Below are 18,615 nucleotides of genomic sequence, written 5' to 3'. Positions count from 1 at the left end.
GGAAGCTGTGTTATTTATAAGTTCAGAATTAAAAGTAAAACCAGTTCAGGTTTGTTTACCTTTCTGGTGATTGTTTTGTTTTGTTTCACATTAAATAAAAAATCTTCTCTCTCTAATGCTTTCGTCTTAAAGCCTATTTAATCTACACTACTTTTCTTTTTTTTCTTTTGCCTAATATATTTTTTCCTTTACTTTCATCTTGTTTGTGTTAATGTTTTATCTCTGTGCTTGTACAAAATTTGACTAAATTAATTTTTAAAACTAATTCAGCATAAGAATGTCTTGTTCCACATTTATTTACTACATTTGTTGGCATTACTGAGATAGATCTACATGGGTTATTTTTTTTAAACAATGTTATTATCACCTTTTCTCTGCTGCTTTTTTTCATCCTGCCTCTTACTCTTTTCCCTGCCTTTGCATTGATTTCAGAATGACAGATTATACTACTTTTCTTTTAGAGTTTAGCCTCGAATTTTTAAGATAATCTGTATTTGAATTAAGGGAGTCTAAAGTCTCAATACTTGTGTTTTTTCAAATTCTATCAGGACAGTGGAACATTTTCTCTAGTCTCGTGTCATCATATTATTGTCTGTTTTAATTTACCTTATTTAAAAACTCCTCAATTCTTCAATCATTTTTATGGGGTTTACAGTTAGTTTCTGGCACAATGTTATTACTGGCATGTCACTATTTTTCATTAGTGTTCACCTTTCCTTCAGGGCTCACTTTCTTTCTGATCCTTTTGGTCATCCTTTCAATGAGGGCTTTTGAGTGGTTAGTTTTCTAGTCTTTCTGTTTAATTTATCTTCATTCTTGAGTGATAAATTTACTGAGTCTTAGATTCCAGGTTGACAGTTACTATCATTTAGAATTTGATTTTCTCTTTTAACCTCCAGTAGCTTTTTAAACATTTTGCTTGAGTTCAGTGGTTTCTTGTTTTGCCTCTAAGTGTCTAAAGGTACACTTATTTAAATTAACTTTTTATATGGGGATAATTTTAAGGTTATAGAGAGTTGCAAATATATACATAGTTCTAACAACACTCTCATACTCTTTCCCCAGATTCACCTTTGTTAACATTTGCCCCATTTATCTTATGTACACATATCCTTTCTCTGTCTTGTGTGAACACAAACATACATGTGCCCATACATACACGTGAAATTTTTTTCTCAGCTATTTGAGAGAAAGTTCTATGTGTTTCCTCAGTTGCTTAGTTGTGTCCTACCCTTGGTAATCCTGTGAACGGTAACCTTCTGGGCTCCACTGTCCATAGCATTCTCCAGGCAAGAATACTGGAGTGGATTGCATTTCCTACTTCAGGGGATCTTCCCAACCCAGGGATCGAACCCATGTGTCTTATGTCTCCAGCATTGGCAGGCAGATTCTTTATCACTGCACCACCTGGCAAGCTCCTGAAAGTTCTATACACATGCTTTTCACCTCTAAATGTATTGCTTTTATTTCCTAAGAGTAAGGATATGTCCTTGTATAAACCAATTATGATATAAATTTACATTTAGAAAATAATTTTCTAGAATCCCTCCACAATATATTGTTTTTTTTCAGTTGATGTAATAATGTCTTTTATACTACTTTACTGCTGTAGTACAAGATTCAATCTAGAGTCAAGTATTGTGTTGATTGTCCAGATATCTTTAGCCTCCTTTATTCTGGAACATTGCCTCATACTTTTGTTGTCTCTTTTACGACATTCATATTTTAAAAATTTTAGTTCCCTGACCAGGGATTGAACTCATGTCCCCTGATTGGAAGGCAGTCTTAACCACTGGATCACCAGGGAAGTCTCAACATTCATGTTTTTGAATATGGTACCCCATCCCTCTTCATTTAATAGAATATTGTTAATTTGCATTTCTCTGATGTTTTATTAGACTGAGGTTTTTGTATTCTTCTCCAGAATACTGAATAAGTGATGTGTTACTTCCTTGTTAAGCTCTCACAGCTGGAGGTACATGATGTTCACCTGTCCTTTACTGTTGATGTTAATTTTGATCACCTTGCCTATGTATTGCTTGATAAAATTACTGTTTTCCTTCTTCATTGAAACCAATAAGCAATCTGTGGTGAGCCACTTGGGATGTATATATATCTTTTACCCATTAAAATTTAACATCCACTGATGATTCTTTCGTAATTCCATCTTTATCATGATGGTTTTCCAGCTCTAATCTCTCTTTTTATATCTTCAGTTCTAGAAATTTTGTAGCCTTTTTGTTTTGTTTTTAATATTGTTTTCCCCCATTTTGTCATTGTCTTCTAAATTCCTGTTACACTATATTAAACTGTTTATAAAGGATATGGATGGCCAATAAACATAAAAATTAACTTCAGGATTATTAATCCAGGAGATAGAAATTAAAACAGTAATATTCTGTTTTTTGCTAGTCCACCGATTTTAAAATGTCAGTATCCAATCATTCCAAGAATATAGTAAAATAAAGGCTATTAGACTTTTGAAGAGAATGTAATTGTTACAATCTTTCCAGAGGGCATTTTGATAATGCTTTTCAAAAGCTTTAAAATCATATAAATGTCAGTCAATCCAGAAACTTCATTCCTTTACATTTACCCTGAGGAAATAATATAAAACTAAGTTGAAATGTATATATAATAGGATGTCCACCATAGGAGAAATTGAAAATGCTTGGATGTTGAGAAGCAGAATATGGTTAAATAATGATAATTTATTGTAGAATAATAAATTATTCTACTGTAGGCAGTGTTCTCTCCTGTTCATTTTTTTGGAATAGTTTGAGAAGGATAGGTATAAGTGCTTGACATGTTTGGTAAATTTCCCCCATGAAGCCACCTGGGCCTGGACTTTTTTTTCTGGGTGTTTTTTTTTTTTTATTTTTATGAATTTTTAATTAAAAATTCTATGTTACTTCTAGTGATCAGTCTATTTAAATTGCCTTTTTCTGCTTGACTCAGACTTGGCAGACTGTGTGCTTCTAGAAATTTGTCCATTTCTTCTAGATTGTCCAGTTTATTGACATTTAACTATTCATAGTATTTTCTTACGATTTTTTGGATCGCTGTTGCATTGGTTGCTATTTATCATTTTTCATTGCTTATTTACTTGAGTCCTCTTTCTTTTTCCTCACCTCTTTCTTGGCGAGCCCAGTTAAAGGTTTATCAATTTTATCTTTCAAAAAAAACAGCCCTTGTTTTCATTTGATCTTTTCTACTGTTTCTTTTAAATCTTTATTTCCTCTCTGATTTTTATTATTTCCTTCCTTTTGCTGACTTTGGCCTTTGTTCTTTTTCTTATTCTTTATTCTTTTTCTTATTAAGGTGGTAAGTTAGGTTGTTTGAGATTTTTTCTTGCTCTTGAGGTAGGCCCATATCACTATGAACTTTCCTCTAAGGGTTCATTTTGGTGTATTTTGGAAAGTTGTGTTTTCATTTTCATTAGTCTCTAGGTATTTCTGATTTCCTCTTTGATTTTATCATTGATCCATTTTTTTTATTAGCATTAATATGTTATTTAATTTCTACATGTTCTTTAGCTACTTTTCTTCCTGTAATTGATTTCTAGTTTCATACCGTTGTGGTTGGAAGAGATGCTTGAAATAATTTGTCTTAAATTTGTCAAGGCTTGTTTGTGATTTTGGTGTGCGATCTACACTGGAGGACGTTCCGTGTGCATATGGTATGTGTGTGTGTTCTGCTTGTTTTTTGCATGTAGCTTCATGCAGGTATCAATTAAGATTAGCTGGTCTGTTGTGTCATTTAAGGCCCCTGTGCCTTTTTGGTTTTCAGTCTCGATTATCTGTCCATTGATGTCAGTGGGATGTTAACCTCTCATACTCTTGTTGTATTATTATCAGATTCTCTCTTTGTGTTTGTTAGTATTTGTTTTCTGTGTTTAGGTGCTCCTGTATTGGGTGTGTATATGTTACCAAGTGTAATACCCTCTTATTATATTGATCCTTTTATCATTATACAAGGCCTTCCTTGCCTTCATTATAGTTTTTATTTTAAAGGCTGCTATGATTTTCTGTGAGTGTTGCTACCCACACTTTGTCATTTTTATCTTCATGGAACATCTTTTTCCACCCTCTTACACACCGTGTGTGTCTTCAGCCCTGAAGTGAGTCTCCTACAGACAGCATATTTAAGGGTCTTGGTTTTTGTTTTTAAATCCAGTCAGTCACCTACATCATTTGACCAGAACATTTAGTCCACTGACATTTAAAGTAATTATTAACAGGTATGTACTCACTGCCATTTCATTGCTTGTTTTCTGGTTGTGGCTACCATGGGGTTCACATATGTTGACTCATATCTACTTGCTTTAAACTGGGCAGTCTTAAATGTTTGAACTTTAATGTTCAAATACATTCTGAAAGATCTACATTTTTAAGCTGCATAACCCACATTCTGTATATTTGATATCACATTTTACATCTTCCTGATTATTCCTTAACTGTTTTAGTTACAGTTGCTTTTCTACTTTTTTCGTCTTTTAATCTACATACTGCCTTTCCTACAGAGATTTTCTTACTTCATTTCAATTTACACAAGACCCTTCAACATTTCCTTAGGGTAGTTTTCGTACGTTGAATTTTTTTTACTTTTGGTTGTCTGACAAGTTGTTTATCACTTCTATTTTAAATGATAAATGTCTTTCAGAGCAGAATATCGTAGGTTACAGGTTTTTCCCTTTCAGGGCTTTGACTATATCATGTCACTCACTCCTGGCCTGCAGAGTTTCTGCAGAGAAATCAGCTGATAGCCTTATGGGGACTCCTTTCTCCTTTGCATATGACTCTTCTTTTCTCTTGCTGCCTTTAGAATTCTAACTTTTACCATTTTATTGTATATCTTGGTGTAGGTCTGTTTGGGTTCATCTTGTTTGGAACCCTCTGTGCTTTATCTGAATATCTGTTTTCTTTTACAGGTTTGGGAAGTTTTCAGTCATAATTTCATGGTATGAGATGGGACTTCTCTCTGTTCAGTGGCTGTCACCTCTTTGTCAGGGGCAGGGTCTGATCCCAAGTTGCCAAAACAGAAGCTCTTCATGTCAGGCACAAGCTGCCTCTGTTCCCTTTAAGTGTCTATGTTTCTCTCTCTCAGCACCAGGACCTTTGCCCCCACGCAGGGCGTGCTGAAGCAGGTGGGGCCTGTTCACAGACAGAGGTTCAGCGCACTGCTCGGGCAGGTGTCTGTGGCTCCTTTGGATGCAACCCATGGCAGAGTCTTTTCCCTGGTCATGGCCATCCCACATCCAGTGCCACGCTGTGGCATGGACTGAGCAGGGATAGAGCATTTGCTTGGCTTTGGCTGGGGCACATAGTGAAGTAGTTCCAGGAAACTCAGAAACCAGCCAGACCTCTCCTCAGAGGCATGGCAAGACCCCTCACAGCAGATCACTGTCCCCAGTCTCCACTTTGCTCCACAGGGGAGGAGGAGCCTGTGTGGTTTCTCTGCATTTGTGTGGCAAGGGATATTGAGGTGTGGTACAGTGGCTGCTCCCAGAAATATGTCTTGCTTCTGGGCACTGCTTTAAAAAGTGCCAAAAATGGCTGCTGCAGACCCACCTGGGCCCTGTTCCAGGACTCTGCTGCCTCTGTGTCCAAAGGTTGAGTCTTTTCCCTGATCCTGGATACCCCAGGTTTATTGCTGCATAGTGGCATGGAGTGAGCAGGGCTTGACTATTCACTTGGCTTGAGCTGGGGCTTGGAGTGACATGGTTGTGGGAAACCCGGTAGCTGCTAGAGTGGACCTTCCTCCACCCAGCCTCAGAGGCAGGCCAGTGTTCATGTGCTCCTCTTTAGTGGAGTCTAGGGTTCCCCAGCCTTTCCGTCTGTCCAAGCAATCCAGGGTGCTTCTCTCCTCCACTAAGACCCTAGGACTGGGACCCCAGTCTGTGGCTCAACATACTTACTCCCCATGTAATTTCTCATTTCCTGAGTTCTTGCCCAGAAGCACAAGTCCCTACCCAGTCACTTTTCTTTCATTCCTATTTACCTGTTTATCTTCCTTACAGCTTTGGTTATACAGCCCTTTTTTCAGTTTCTAGTTAGTTTTCAGTGAGAATTATTTGATCTGTAGACATATTTTTGATGTGTTCATTGGGGGAGGTGAACTCCATGTCCCCTTAACTCCACCATCTTGATCTCCTTTCTTCCATGTTGGGAATTTGATTATTGATTCAGTCTCTTTACTCATTATTAGCCTATTCACATTTTATGTTTTTTCCTGATTCATTTTTGGTAGGTTGTGTGTTTCATTTTTTCTAGGTTATGTAAATTTTTAGCATGTAAATTGTTCATACTAGTCACTTATGATTCAGAGCATTTCTGTAGTATTGGCTGTAATCTCTCCTCTTTCATTTCCAGTTCTTTTTTCCTTAGTCCAAGGTAAAGATTTGTCAGTTTTGTTTATCTTTTCAAAGAACCAGCTCTTAGTTTCATTGATCCTTGCTGTTGCTTTCCTGGTCTCTATTCCACTTACTTCCACTTTGATCTTTATTATTTCCTTCCTTTCGCTAAATTCGGTCTTATTCTTTGAGCTCCTCAAAGTAAAGTTCAGTTCAGTTCAATTCACTTCAGTTGCTCAGTTGTGTCCGACTCTTAGCTACCCCATGAATTGCAGCACGCCAGGCCTCCCTATCCATCACCAACTCCCAGAGTTCACCCAGACTCTTGTCCATCGAGTCGGTGATGCCATCCAGCCATTTCATCCTCTGTCGTCCCCTTCTCCTCCTGCCCCCAATCCCTCCCAGCATCAGAGTCTTTTCCAATGAGTCAACTCTTCGCATGAGGTGGCCAAAGTATTGGAGTTTCAGCTTTAGCATCAGTCCTTCCAAAGAACACCCAGGACTGATCTCCTTTAGAATGAACTGGTTGGATCTCCTTGCAGTCCAGGCGACTCTCAAGAGTCTTCTCCAACACCACAGTTCAAAAGCATCAATTCTTCGGTGTTCAGCTTTCTTCACAGTCCAACTCTCACATCCATACATGACCACAGGAAAAACCATAGCCTTGAGTAGACAGAGCTTTGTTGGCAAAGTAATGTCTCTGCTTTTGAATATGCTATCTAGGTTGGACATAACTTTCCTTCCAAGGAGTAAGGGTCTTTTAATTTCATGGCTGCAGTCACCATCTGCAGTGATTTTGGAGCCCCCAAAAATAAAGTCTGACACTGTTTCCCCATCTATTTCCCATCAAGTGATGGGACCAGATGCCATGATCTTCGTTTTCTGAATGTTGAGCTTTAAGCCAACTTTTTCACTCTCCTCTTTCACTTTCATCAAGAGGCTTTTGAGTTCCTCTTCACTTTCTGCCATAAGGGTGGTGTCATCTGCATATCTGAGGTTATTGATATTTCTCCCTGCAATCTTGATTCCAGCTTGTGCTTCTTCCAGCCCAGCGTTTCTCATGATGTACTCTGCATATAAGTTAAATAAGCAGGGTGACAATATACAGCCTTGACGTACTCCTTTTCCTATTTGGAACCAGTCTGTTGTTCCAAGTCCAGTTCATGTTGCTTCCTGACCTACATGTAGGTTTCTCAAGAGGCAGGTCAGGTGGTCTGGTATTCCCATCTCTTTTAGAATTTTCCACAGTTTATTGTGATCCACACAGTCAAAGGCTTTGGCGTAGTCAGTAAAGCAGAAATAGATGTTTTTCTGGAACTCTCTTGCTTTTTTGCTGTTCCAGCAGATGTTGGCAATTTAATCTCTGGTTCCTCTGCCTTTTCTAAAACCTGCTTGAACATCTGGAAGTTCACGGTTCACGTATTGCTGAAGCCTGGCTTGGAGAATTTTGAGCATTATTTTACTAGCGTGTGAGATGAGTGCAATTGTGCGGTAGTTTGAGCATTCTTTGGCATTGCCTTTCTTTGGGATTGGAATGAAAACGGACCTTTTCCAGTCCTGTGGCCACTGCTGAGTTTTCCAAATTTGCTGGCATATTGAGTGCAGCACTTTCACAGCATCATCTTTCAGGATTTGAAATAGCTCAACTGGAATTCCATCACCTCCATGAGCTTTGATCGTAGTGATGCTTTCTAAGGCCCACTTGACTTCACATTCCAGGATGTCTGGCTTTAGGTGAGTGATCACACCATCATGATTATCTTGATCATGAAGATCTTTTTGATACAGTTCTGTGTATTCTTGCCACTTCTTAATATTTTCTGCTTCTGTTAGGTCCATACCATATCATTTATCAAGCCCATCTTTGCATGAAATGTTCCCTTGGTATCTCTAATTTTCTTGAAGAGATCTCTAGTCTTTCCCATTCTGTTGTTTTCCTCTATTTCTTTGCACTGATCACTGAGGAAGGCTTTCTTAGCTCTCCTTGCTATTCTTTGGAACTCTGCATTCAGATGCTTATATCTTTAAAGCCTTTTCTCCTTTGCTTTTTGCTTCTCTTCTGTTCACAGCTATTTGTAAGGCCTCCCCAGACAGCCATTTTGCTTTTTTGCATTTCTTTTCCATGGGGATGGTCTTGATCCCCGTCTCCTGTACAATGTCACGAACCTCATTTGCCGGGGACCAGCCCCGGCTGATCCAGGGTACTCGAAGGAGAGACGGCGTCGGCGAGGGTCAGGATACGATAGCTTCAATTAGATATTAATTAGAGATGTAAAGAGTAATAGAATGAGGATAGCTCAGTAGGAAAATTCAGTGGAGAAAAGAGGCTGAGTAGCTTGGTTTACGCGGGGGACCAATAAAACTTCAAGACAAGAAGCTTGCACCACTTACGTAGGCCGCAGGCGTCCTTCTGTTCTCCCGAAGGAGAGGAGACACTGAGGCCTCCCCGGTCGGATCTTAGAAGCCCAGGCAAAATTAGTAAGCATGGTGGGTTCCGCGCTCCAGATGGAGACTCAGCCAGAGGGAGAGAGAGACATGGGGAGACCAGTATTTCGAGAAACTGATCCCAATTCTTTATTTTCCAGAGTCTGTTTTTATACACTGAGATGTTATACAAAAGTCACATGGGGACAGCAGTCCTGACTTTTATTAAAGTCAGGTGCTTCACACAAATGTATACAGAGGTCTTAGGGGTGTTACATCATCTTCTGGCCAGGGGGGCCTGCTGACAATTTACGACCCTCTCCTTGTGACAGCGGTCAGTCAATCAGAACACTTATTTCTCCAGGGCTGATTATTCTCAAAACAGATGCCACCCAAGTAAAGTTACATTCCTACAGGGTGAGGGTGTAGTGGGTTTTAGTTAAGGAAAGAATTTACTTAGCCTAAGGTCTAATGTGATAAATATCAAAGGTTAATTCTATATATTCATTAATGTGTGTAAGGGCAGGGGATATGGAGACTTAGCAACAAACATTGGCTCAACAAATGAAAAACCCTTCACCAATACAATTTCTAATCAGCCCATTATACTTATAGTTTTCTAACTTCTCTAAAGAACCTGTTTTTAGAGGGTTTAAAGCATCTTGTGCCTCTCACGGTTGGGAGGCTGTGAGCGATCACATGTGGCCGGACAAGCCTGTCAGGCAGGCCAGAGAACCTTCAGAGGAGTTTGTAGGTTAAAACACTCTTGTCACACCCAAGAGTTTTTATTGACTGGAGCTCTAGGTTAACTCCTTCTCCGAAAGAGGTGGTGGGGGACAGCCCCCCGTAAAGTCAGAGGTGTAGGTAAGAGCACAAAGTAGTAAAGTAGGCAGGCTCTGGTTATGGGGGTAGACGCTTGAGGATTTCCAGGGGGACTCCTGAGGCTCGATCCCGCCTTTGCGTATGTCGAGCCTCCTTCCTCATGACCTTTGCCATGGGCAGAGTACCTCACTCTGGCCCCCAACACTCATTCCATAGTTCATCAGGCACTCTATCTATCAGATCTAGTCCCTTAAATCTATTTCTCATTTCCACTGTATAATCATAAGGAAATTGATTTAGGTCATACCTGAATGGTCTAGTGGTTTTCCCTACTTTCTTCAATTTAAGTCTGAATTTGGCAATAAGGAGTTCATGGTCTGAGCCACAGTCAGCTCCTGGTCTTGTTTTTGCTGACTGTACAGAGCTTCTCCATTTTTGGCTGCAAAGAATATAATCAATCTGATTTCGGTGTTGACCATCTGGTGATGTCCATGTGTATAGTCTTCTCTTGTGTTGTTGGAAGAGGGTGTTTTTTATGACCAGTACATTTTCTTGACAAAACTCTATATTAGTCTTTGCCCTACTCCTTTCCGTATTCCAAGGCCAAATTTGCCTGTTACTGCAGTTGTTTCTTGACTTCCTACTTTCGCATTCCAGTCCCCTATAATGAAAAGGACATCTTTTTTGGGTGTTAGTTCTAAAAGGTCTTGTAGGTCTTCATAGAACCATTCAACTTCAGCTTCTTCAGCGTTACTGGTTGGGGCATAGGCTTGGATCACGTGATACTGAATGGTTTGCCTTGGAAACGAACAGAGATCATTCTGTCGTTTTTGAGATTGCATCCAAGTACTGCATTTCGGACTCTCTTGTTGACCATGATGGCTACTCCATTTCTTCTAAGGGATTCCTGCCCACAGTAGTAGATATAATGGTTATCTGAGTTAGGTTGCTTATTTGAGATATTTCTAATTTCTAAATATATGCATTAATACTCTAAACTCTGAGTTTTCACTGCATAACACAAGATTTGTTGTGTGTATAAAATATTTCCATTTTTGTTGGTTTTAAGATAATTTTTTAAATTTCCCTTTTGATTTCTTTTTTGACCTAGTGGTTGTATAGACATGTGTTCTTTTATTTCCACATTTATAAATCTTTTCACTTTGTTCTTGTTGATTGATAGCACTAGTGGTAAAGAACCTGCCTGTCAGTGCAGAAGACATAAGAGACAAGAGTTCAGTCCTTGGGTCGGGAAGATCCCCTGAGGAGGGCCTGGCAACCCACTCCAGTATTCTTGCCTGGAGAATCCCAAGAACAGAGGAGCCTGGTGGGCTACAGTCCATAGGGTCGCAAAGAGTCAGACATGAGTGAAATGACTTAGCACAAGCATACAAGCATAAGTCATCAGAAAAGATAGTTGGTATGATTTCATTCTTCTTAAATTTGCTAAGATTTGTTTTGTGATCAGTATGATCAATCTTGGAGAATGTTTCATGTGTACTCGAGAAGAATAAGTATTCTGCTACTGTTGGATGTAGTGTTCTGTATATATCTGTTATTTCATTTGTTCTAAAGTGTGGTTCCAACATTTCCTTGTTGATTTTCTGTTTGGACAGTCTTTCCATTGCTGATAGTGTGGTATTGAAGTTTCCTACTGTTATAGTATTGTTGCTGATTTCTTCCTTAAGATCTATCAGTATTTGCTTAATATGTTTCAGTGTTTGGGTGTTGAGAATGTGTATGTTACGATTGTTATGTCTTCTTAATGTATTGACTGCTTTATCATTGACCTTTGTTTTTGTTACCTTTTTTGGCTTGAGGTTTATTTTATCTGATACAAGTAAAATTATGCCACTTTCTTCTGGTTTCTGTTTGCTTAAAATACCATATTCCATCCTTTCACTTTGATCTTGTATGTCTTTTGAGCTGAAATAAGTAAAAACTGGGATGATGCTCTCTGCACCTTGAATAGTGCTGTGTAATTTTACACAGCTGTCTCAGTTTCTGTTTGCTAAACAATGATTCCCAAAGCCAGTGTTTCTCATCACATCTTTTAGCTGTCTTTTGCTCCCAATTTAAATGACTGTCCATGTACTCTTCATGCAGCATTTATATATAAATCATTGTGAAAAACAGTAAGTGAAATAATAGGCTAAATATCTTACTAAATTGTTGATAAATCTGTGTTCCATTTCATTGTATATTTATGAACACGAAGCCCAGTCTAATTTGTGTGTCTTGTTTGGTACCACAAAAAATGTCATTTTGACACTGTGTGCAGTATTTTACTGTTGAATCATTTTTTAAGTACTTTTTTCTATGTATTTATATACATATCATAGGATCTATCAAGAAACCTTGAGCTAAGTACTAACAGTTACCAGCGACAGTTGCTTGCCGAAAGGAAAAGGGCATGTGAGGCTCGTGATGAAAATAAACTTCTTCAAAAAGAGCTACAAGGACTGAAAGACAAATTAAAGGTAAGCATTTTATTTTAAATTGCATCGTTTCTCCCTATGATATATATTAGATGAAAACTCCATATTTTAACATTGTTATCATTTATATTTGGAACTTTGATTTTGACACTTATAAAGAAAATATTTATTAATATAATCACTGTAACTAAAAATGAGACATTAGATTCACTAATGTAGATAGAAATGCAACAACTGAAAAAAGTTATAGAATCCTGGAAGGAAAATTATGGGTCTAGAGTCTTTCTGTGTTGCATGGTTGAATAATCCAATGTTTTTCCTCATATAACCCCATGATTGATTATTTTTAAAGTTGTTTCAAATAATGCCCATTCTTTTCATAGTTTTTAGAGGAAACATTCAAATTATTTAATTTTGTTGAAATAGATGTTCTTAATTCTACCCAGAGGTCACTGATGGGTTGATATATTGTGCAACTTAAAGCATTTATGCATTATCTTTCATAGAATTTTCATTTTGATAATCAAATTTTCAGAGAGAGAAAGTCTTAGCTGCAAAATGGTGAAAAACACTTGTGTTTTTTAAAAAAAGGTCTAATTTTTAACTCATCTTTAATTTGGAACTCAAATTTGAGAGATGCTAATTAAATTCTTTGTCTCTGAGGCTAGGCCTGGAAGTCAGTTGAAGACAATAGGAGTGGGTAGAAAAAGACTTTTGCCTTATTCTGATTTTCTTGACTGCTAGTGTGTATTGGATTTTTAATGGAGAATCATTGGTCTCCCTAACCTAAATGCCCTAACAGCATTCCTTTCTATAGTTGGTAGTTGCAAAGGGAAGCTGGACTTAAGTGTATTCCAATTTGATGAGGAAAATACCAGTGGACAAGATGAGGATTTTTATTTTAAAGTGAAACTCTATACATTCTTAATTATATTGGGTTTGTTTTTAGGAAAAGGAGAGAGAACTGGACATAAAAAACAGATATTCTAATCGTCTGCCAAAGATTTCTCCAAAGAAAGAAAAAGAATTTACATCAACAATAAATGGTATAGTAGTTGTTATTGTTGAAAGACATATTGCAGTTTTTATTATTAATAAAATAAATTAATAAATTAATTTTTAAGTAGAAGGAAGCTGAGGGGAAAGAACTTTATTGAAATAAATTTAAATTCCCTTATAGGTACTTTTCAGAAATCTTTCACTTTCTCAGCTTTTTCCCTTGAGGTCATTAAAGTTATTTTTTACATAATTAAAAATGTTTTTAATACAAGTTATTTTTTTATCTTTTATGAAAAAATATAAGCATACCCTAAATTGGAGATTATAGTATAATGAACCTTTATTTATGGATTACCTACCTTTTAATAGTTATACATTTTACTAATTTTATTTCATCTAGTTTGTCTACTTTTTTCTACCTTAGAGGAAATCCCATCTGTCATTCATTTCACTCATAAATACTTTGGTGCTTTTATGCATATCCATACTTTTTTTAAAAAACAAAAGTGTAAATTTCCTTCTTCTCTGAATTCCAAAAAGTTAAAAACATAAACTTCCAAAAAGTTTAATAGAATTTATTCCTCAGAACTGTCTTCAAGTCACAAAGTGAAAGTGAAGTCGCTCAGTCATGTCCGACTCTTCACAACCCCACGGACTGCAGCCCACCAGGCCCCTCCGTCCATGGGATTAAGTCACAAAATTGCCAGCAAATCCTAGAAATAAATAGTAATAGTGAGTAGTCATGGACCTAAGAAACATGTATTATCTCATGTAGAGCATGAACATATACCAGTTGAATTCCATATATCTTAGCACTGTACAATTAGAAAAATTCTTTTATAATTTTCATGGTAGCTGCATGCCAGAGTGATTTTACAAACCAGTGTACAAAAGGAGTACAAACTAATGAAGACTTCAAGCTGGAGGAATATCCCATAACACCACAGACAGTTATGTGTTATGAAAACAAAAGGGAAGAACCTGAACGTCTTTCTTTGGTGAGTTTAGCAATATGATTAGGTACTAAACTCCAGGTGTGGAGTATTCCTAAATACACAATATCAAGCATTTACAAATCTCAAGAATGAAGTGAGTGCTATAGCTGTATAAATATGCAAATAGCCTATTATAAGGAAAAAGATAACATTATGTGCTTTTTATTAAACTCCTTTGGATTGACTATCAGTTAACACTATCTTTCAGGTGCTTCAGAAAGGTTATACTTTCTGGACTGGAGGAAGAAGAAAAGTTTTTAAGTGTCTTAACCTTTTTATGTCTCTTACCAGTTAGTCTCTAAAAATCCTTCTTGCTTTTGTGTTTAATAGCAAACTATAGTAGCTTTCAAATGATTTGTTAGAATTTGACTATTTTTTTGGCCTCCTGCATAAGAGACTTTTATAGGTTAGATGAATGTTGAACCAAGTAAGTGCAGTAGAATCTGACTTCATATCATTCAAATTAGAGTGGCATTCAGGAGCTCTGTGTTGGATCTTCATTAAAAAGGATTCATTGAGTACTGAAAGGTCCTTTTCTCTAATAGCGTTTTGTCTTTGGTGTTTACAGTTGAGATCTCCTGTGGTATAAAATAGAAAGGATGGACTAAATTGGTTCCTGTGTGTACTCTAGTTTTTTCCTTTATTTCATTTTGTTTTACAATATAAGTTATTGTATCTCTTTCTTTCTACATTTGAATATCATTGAAACTGTGTGTGTGTGTGCTAAGTCAGCGTGTTCAGCTTAGTGACCCCATGGACTGTAGCCCACTAGGCTCCTCTGTCATGGGATTCTCCAAGCAGGAATATTGGAGTGGGTTGCCAGGCACTCCTCCGGGGGCATCCCCCCAACCCAGCAATCAAACTCGCATCTCTCATGTCTCCTGCATTGGCAGTTGGGTTCTTTACAACTAGCGCCACCTGGAAAGCCCATCTCATTGAGACTAGATTATGTTAATTTATTTTTAAAGGTAAAGCGTAGAATACCAAAGTAATTCTTAATTTTAGAAAGGTAAAAAAAAAAAAAAAGTTGCTCTTTTTTAAGAGTCAGCACAAGCAGCAGCAATCTGGTGTGGTGAAAGAGAGGATGTGGCCTTGGAATTAGCACTGCTTTTTAGTTAAATTATGATTCTCACATTTTAGTGACTTGTATGACTTCTTGGAACATCAGTTTCCTAATCTACAAAACAAGGGTGGGTTACCCTTCAGGTCTGTGGTAGTAACTAATCAGGAAGCTTATCCTGTAACTTTAAGGGGTCCCAGCAGATGGGAGCTGTTACTATTGGAAAGAGACCTAGAATACAGTGGTGCAAGCAAGAATCAAGACACTTTCTCTTGTAATAAACTGAAGGCCAGGGGATAGTCCAGGATGGGTGGACACCTTTGTTCCATGGTGGCCATTCTTTGCCTGTTTTTCAGTCATAAAGAATGTACCCTCATCTGTGTGGTTGGAATTGGCTTACCATACCTGGGAGAAGGAGGAATGAGGAAGTGCAGGGCAAGCAGTTTTTGTTTAAATAAATGTGGTCAGAAGTTGCATACATATTTCCACTCACTTTCCACTGTTCCTGTCTAGCTTCAGGGGAAGGCTAGCAAATGAGACCTCCAGTTAGGGAGCTCTATGCTCTGCTGAAACTCAAGGGATTCTGTAACTAAAAGGAAGAAGGAGGAAGTGGATACTAGGGGACAGTTCTTTCTTCTGCATGTCCACTAATTATATATTCTACTTTCATTAAGAAAAATCACACACACATATGAAAGGGACCATAAGAAACAATACATTTTAAGTTTACATTTTTTACTGATTTTAAATGTTATGAGATTTACTAATTGGAGGCCTTGGGCATAGTATAAACTTGAAAGATTGAGTGCGTCACTTGGGCCTTTAATAGCCTTTTCTTGTTAACTGAATTCATCAGATTTTGTTGTGAAATGTATGAAGTAAGGGTACTTTAGAATTTTATGTAGGATATTGGTTCTGATATGTCTTCCAAATGCCTCTTTAAAAATTTAAGAATTTTGTGTGCTTGTGAAAATCTTTCAAAGGTGGTAACTTGTGGCTTGCTGCTTTAGAAATGGAAAATTTGCTTTAATTTCTAACTTAGTTGGAATATGCTTAATGGGAGATAAATTTATGATACTTACTTTTCCCCCTTTTCTGGCATGTGAACTTGCTTTTTTTTTTTTTAAACACATAATAGGATATGGAATCTCAAGAGAGAGATAATCTTGGAGAAGTTGGGATTCTAAACCCAACTGTGGAAAGAGAAGACAAATTTGCTAAAGGTCAAGGACTCCGTGTTGTGAAACAGAATGTTGAGAAGCTGGAAAATGGTAAGAGTTTAAGCAAATGATGAGTCAACATCCCTTGGGAAAGAAAGGGTTAATATCCCCTAATATCTTCCAGCTGAACAGTGAACTGGTTATACAGAACAAGGAAAGGTTGAGACAGTGGTGGGGGGATTCTTATCAAGAGTCACAAACATCTGAATGAAGTTTTGAAGGAAAGAAAAAGAATGAAGACTTTAAGTCTTTAAGTATGTTTTTTAAACCCAGAATATCAAGTATAAAAATGAAATTTATAGTGTACTGATCATACACAAATTAGCTGAAACTGGTTTGTAAATTAAGATGAGAGTTGTTTTCTTATTTGAAAATACTGACTACTATAAAATCCCATTTTAAAAATTTGATTTCTTACAGGTTGGGAAAAAGAACTTGCTAAAAAGCCAAAGGAAAAGAAATCTTTGTTGGAGAGAGAAGGAAAGCCAGTGGAAATGTACCAAGTTCAGAAAATTGATAAACTGGAAGGAGAGAGGCTAAAGAAAGAAATGCTACCTGCTAAACTGAATGAAATCAACAGAGAACAAGACTCTCAGAATGTAAAATATCCTTCGCTGCCACCACTTCCCGACTTAAAACGAAAACTGCGTTCCCCAGAGAGAAACCCCAGAACACACATGTCCTCCGGATCCTCAGAGAGATTATTTAACGGGCATCATTTGCAAGACCTCAATCTTTCAACGACCAAAGGAGATGGTCAGAATCCAGGCCATACTCGAAGCGCAGCCTCTCCAGTTGAGCTTGTGTTTGGTAGCTATGTGCCTTCATTTGCAAAAACACCAGCAAGGTCAAATCCAGTTAGCCAAAAAAGTGACCTTTTGGGTTTCTCAGGAAATAATACAGAGAAATTTAGTAAAGACGGTACAGATTCAATTTCCAGACAAGAAAGAAAAGCCAACCTGATGGAACTGCTGTTTGGTACCAGTGGCAGCAGCAGCCTTTCCTCTAAAAACAGTGACCCAAATTCTCTGGCTGCCACTAAAGACGGTGACCCTCTAGATTTTCTCCCTGGAGATAAAAGCAGCTGGGGTAGGGAAAATAGAGATGATGATGACTCTTTGCTCAGCGAAGAAAGAAGTTTTAATCCAAGTAGACACCGATTAAGACGTGCAAACAGTAAGCCAGCGGTAAAAGTAGTTGATTCTGTAGAAGATGAAATTGAAGAAGTAGTGCTGAGATAATTGACTAGAATGTTTTTTTCCAATTGTAATTATTAAGATATTTTAATACAGTATTTAGCTAATTCAAGAGGTAAAACCTATTTGCAAAAAGGAAGTGAGATACATCTCTATTTGCACAAAGAAAGTAAGATACATCTCTATTTTTGGTTTCATTCAAAAGAGCCTCCTTCCTTATTGGCAAACTAGCTACATGGTGTGGTATGAGCTACTTTTCACTGTATTTATATACTAAAAATTATTCCTTAATAAGGACTTTTTAATACATTAATAAAAAATATAATACATTAATAAAAATATATTAAGTCCTTATTAAGGAATAATTTTTAGTATATAATTAGAGACCTACATCTTCTAAATTGTGTTCCTGTTACTTACTAGGAACTGAATTTCTCAAAAGTGCTAAACTATATCAAATTTTTTTATAAAGAGATTTTTGGATTGATATAAATAAGCATTTACTATGTTGTAAATCATTCTAATATATGTAAACCACAATATTTTTGTAATGCAGTCCTTGATATTATCTAATGTTAATTTTTTTCATAGCTGCTAATTTTTCAGCCAAAAGTATTCTAATTTTTAGGCTGTTTTTTTATTAAAGGCTTTTTTCTTTCAAAAGTCCTTTAGTAAAGTTTTAAATTCAAGTCATTTTTTTCTACTTGATGTTTTCCAGTCTTTTTAACCAGATGTAATACGGCAGAATTGTTAAAATTAAATCTAAAGTTATAGACTTAGAAGCATTATGGAGTTAAGCATTAAAATTGGAGATTAAAATGTACAGAACAGGTTTTTCTTTATGAACAAACCTTAATGGATACATTTTTTTCTAAATGTCAAGTTAAATTTATTTGTACTCCAAACTCTTACGAATAAAAATTTAAAATACACTGTGACTCTGTTTGAATGATACTTTCCTTAGGTCACTTAGGAAATATATAGTGGAAATAAGACCTAAAGGGTTTTTATTTCCTTATTCACCTTTTTAATTTTCCTGTTCAGTATTTTTAGTTGAAGTAGATGAATTTGCCTTAAATCAGGTTAGACAGTATGCTTAGTCTTATCAG

At 36.9% G+C, this 18,615-nt stretch overlaps 1 protein-coding gene and 1 long non-coding RNA gene across 3 annotated transcripts in view; one reads left to right on the top strand and one right to left on the bottom strand.

Moving 5' to 3' along the window:
• LCA5 (lebercilin LCA5) overlaps positions 1-18,444 on the top strand; it is a 58,684-nt gene extending 40,240 nt beyond the window's left edge. For both annotated transcript variants that reach the window (XM_070795770.1, XM_070795771.1), the window contains exons 4-8: positions 11,941-12,078; positions 12,986-13,082; positions 13,891-14,033; positions 16,229-16,361; positions 16,731-18,444. In XM_070795770.1, the coding sequence (XP_070651871.1) occupies positions 11,941-12,078; positions 12,986-13,082; positions 13,891-14,033; positions 16,229-16,361; positions 16,731-17,551 (1,332 nt within the window). In that variant the 3' untranslated portion in view covers positions 17,552-18,444. The remainder of the gene's footprint in view (positions 1-11,940; positions 12,079-12,985; positions 13,083-13,890; positions 14,034-16,228; positions 16,362-16,730) is intronic.
• Positions 13,596-18,615, bottom strand: part of LOC139184882 (uncharacterized) — a 105,010-nt gene continuing 99,990 nt past the window's right edge. Inside the window, exon 3 of the long non-coding RNA XR_011568376.1 lies at positions 13,596-13,748. This is a non-coding gene — a long non-coding RNA (uncharacterized lncRNA). The remainder of the gene's footprint in view (positions 13,749-18,615) is intronic.

The sequence above is a fragment of the Bos indicus genome, chromosome 9 (genome assembly GCF_029378745.1).
Source record: "Bos indicus isolate NIAB-ARS_2022 breed Sahiwal x Tharparkar chromosome 9, NIAB-ARS_B.indTharparkar_mat_pri_1.0, whole genome shotgun sequence".
Taxonomy (NCBI): Eukaryota; Metazoa; Chordata; class Mammalia; order Artiodactyla; family Bovidae; genus Bos; species Bos indicus.
This window is presented reverse-complemented; position numbering and strand designations above follow the sequence as displayed.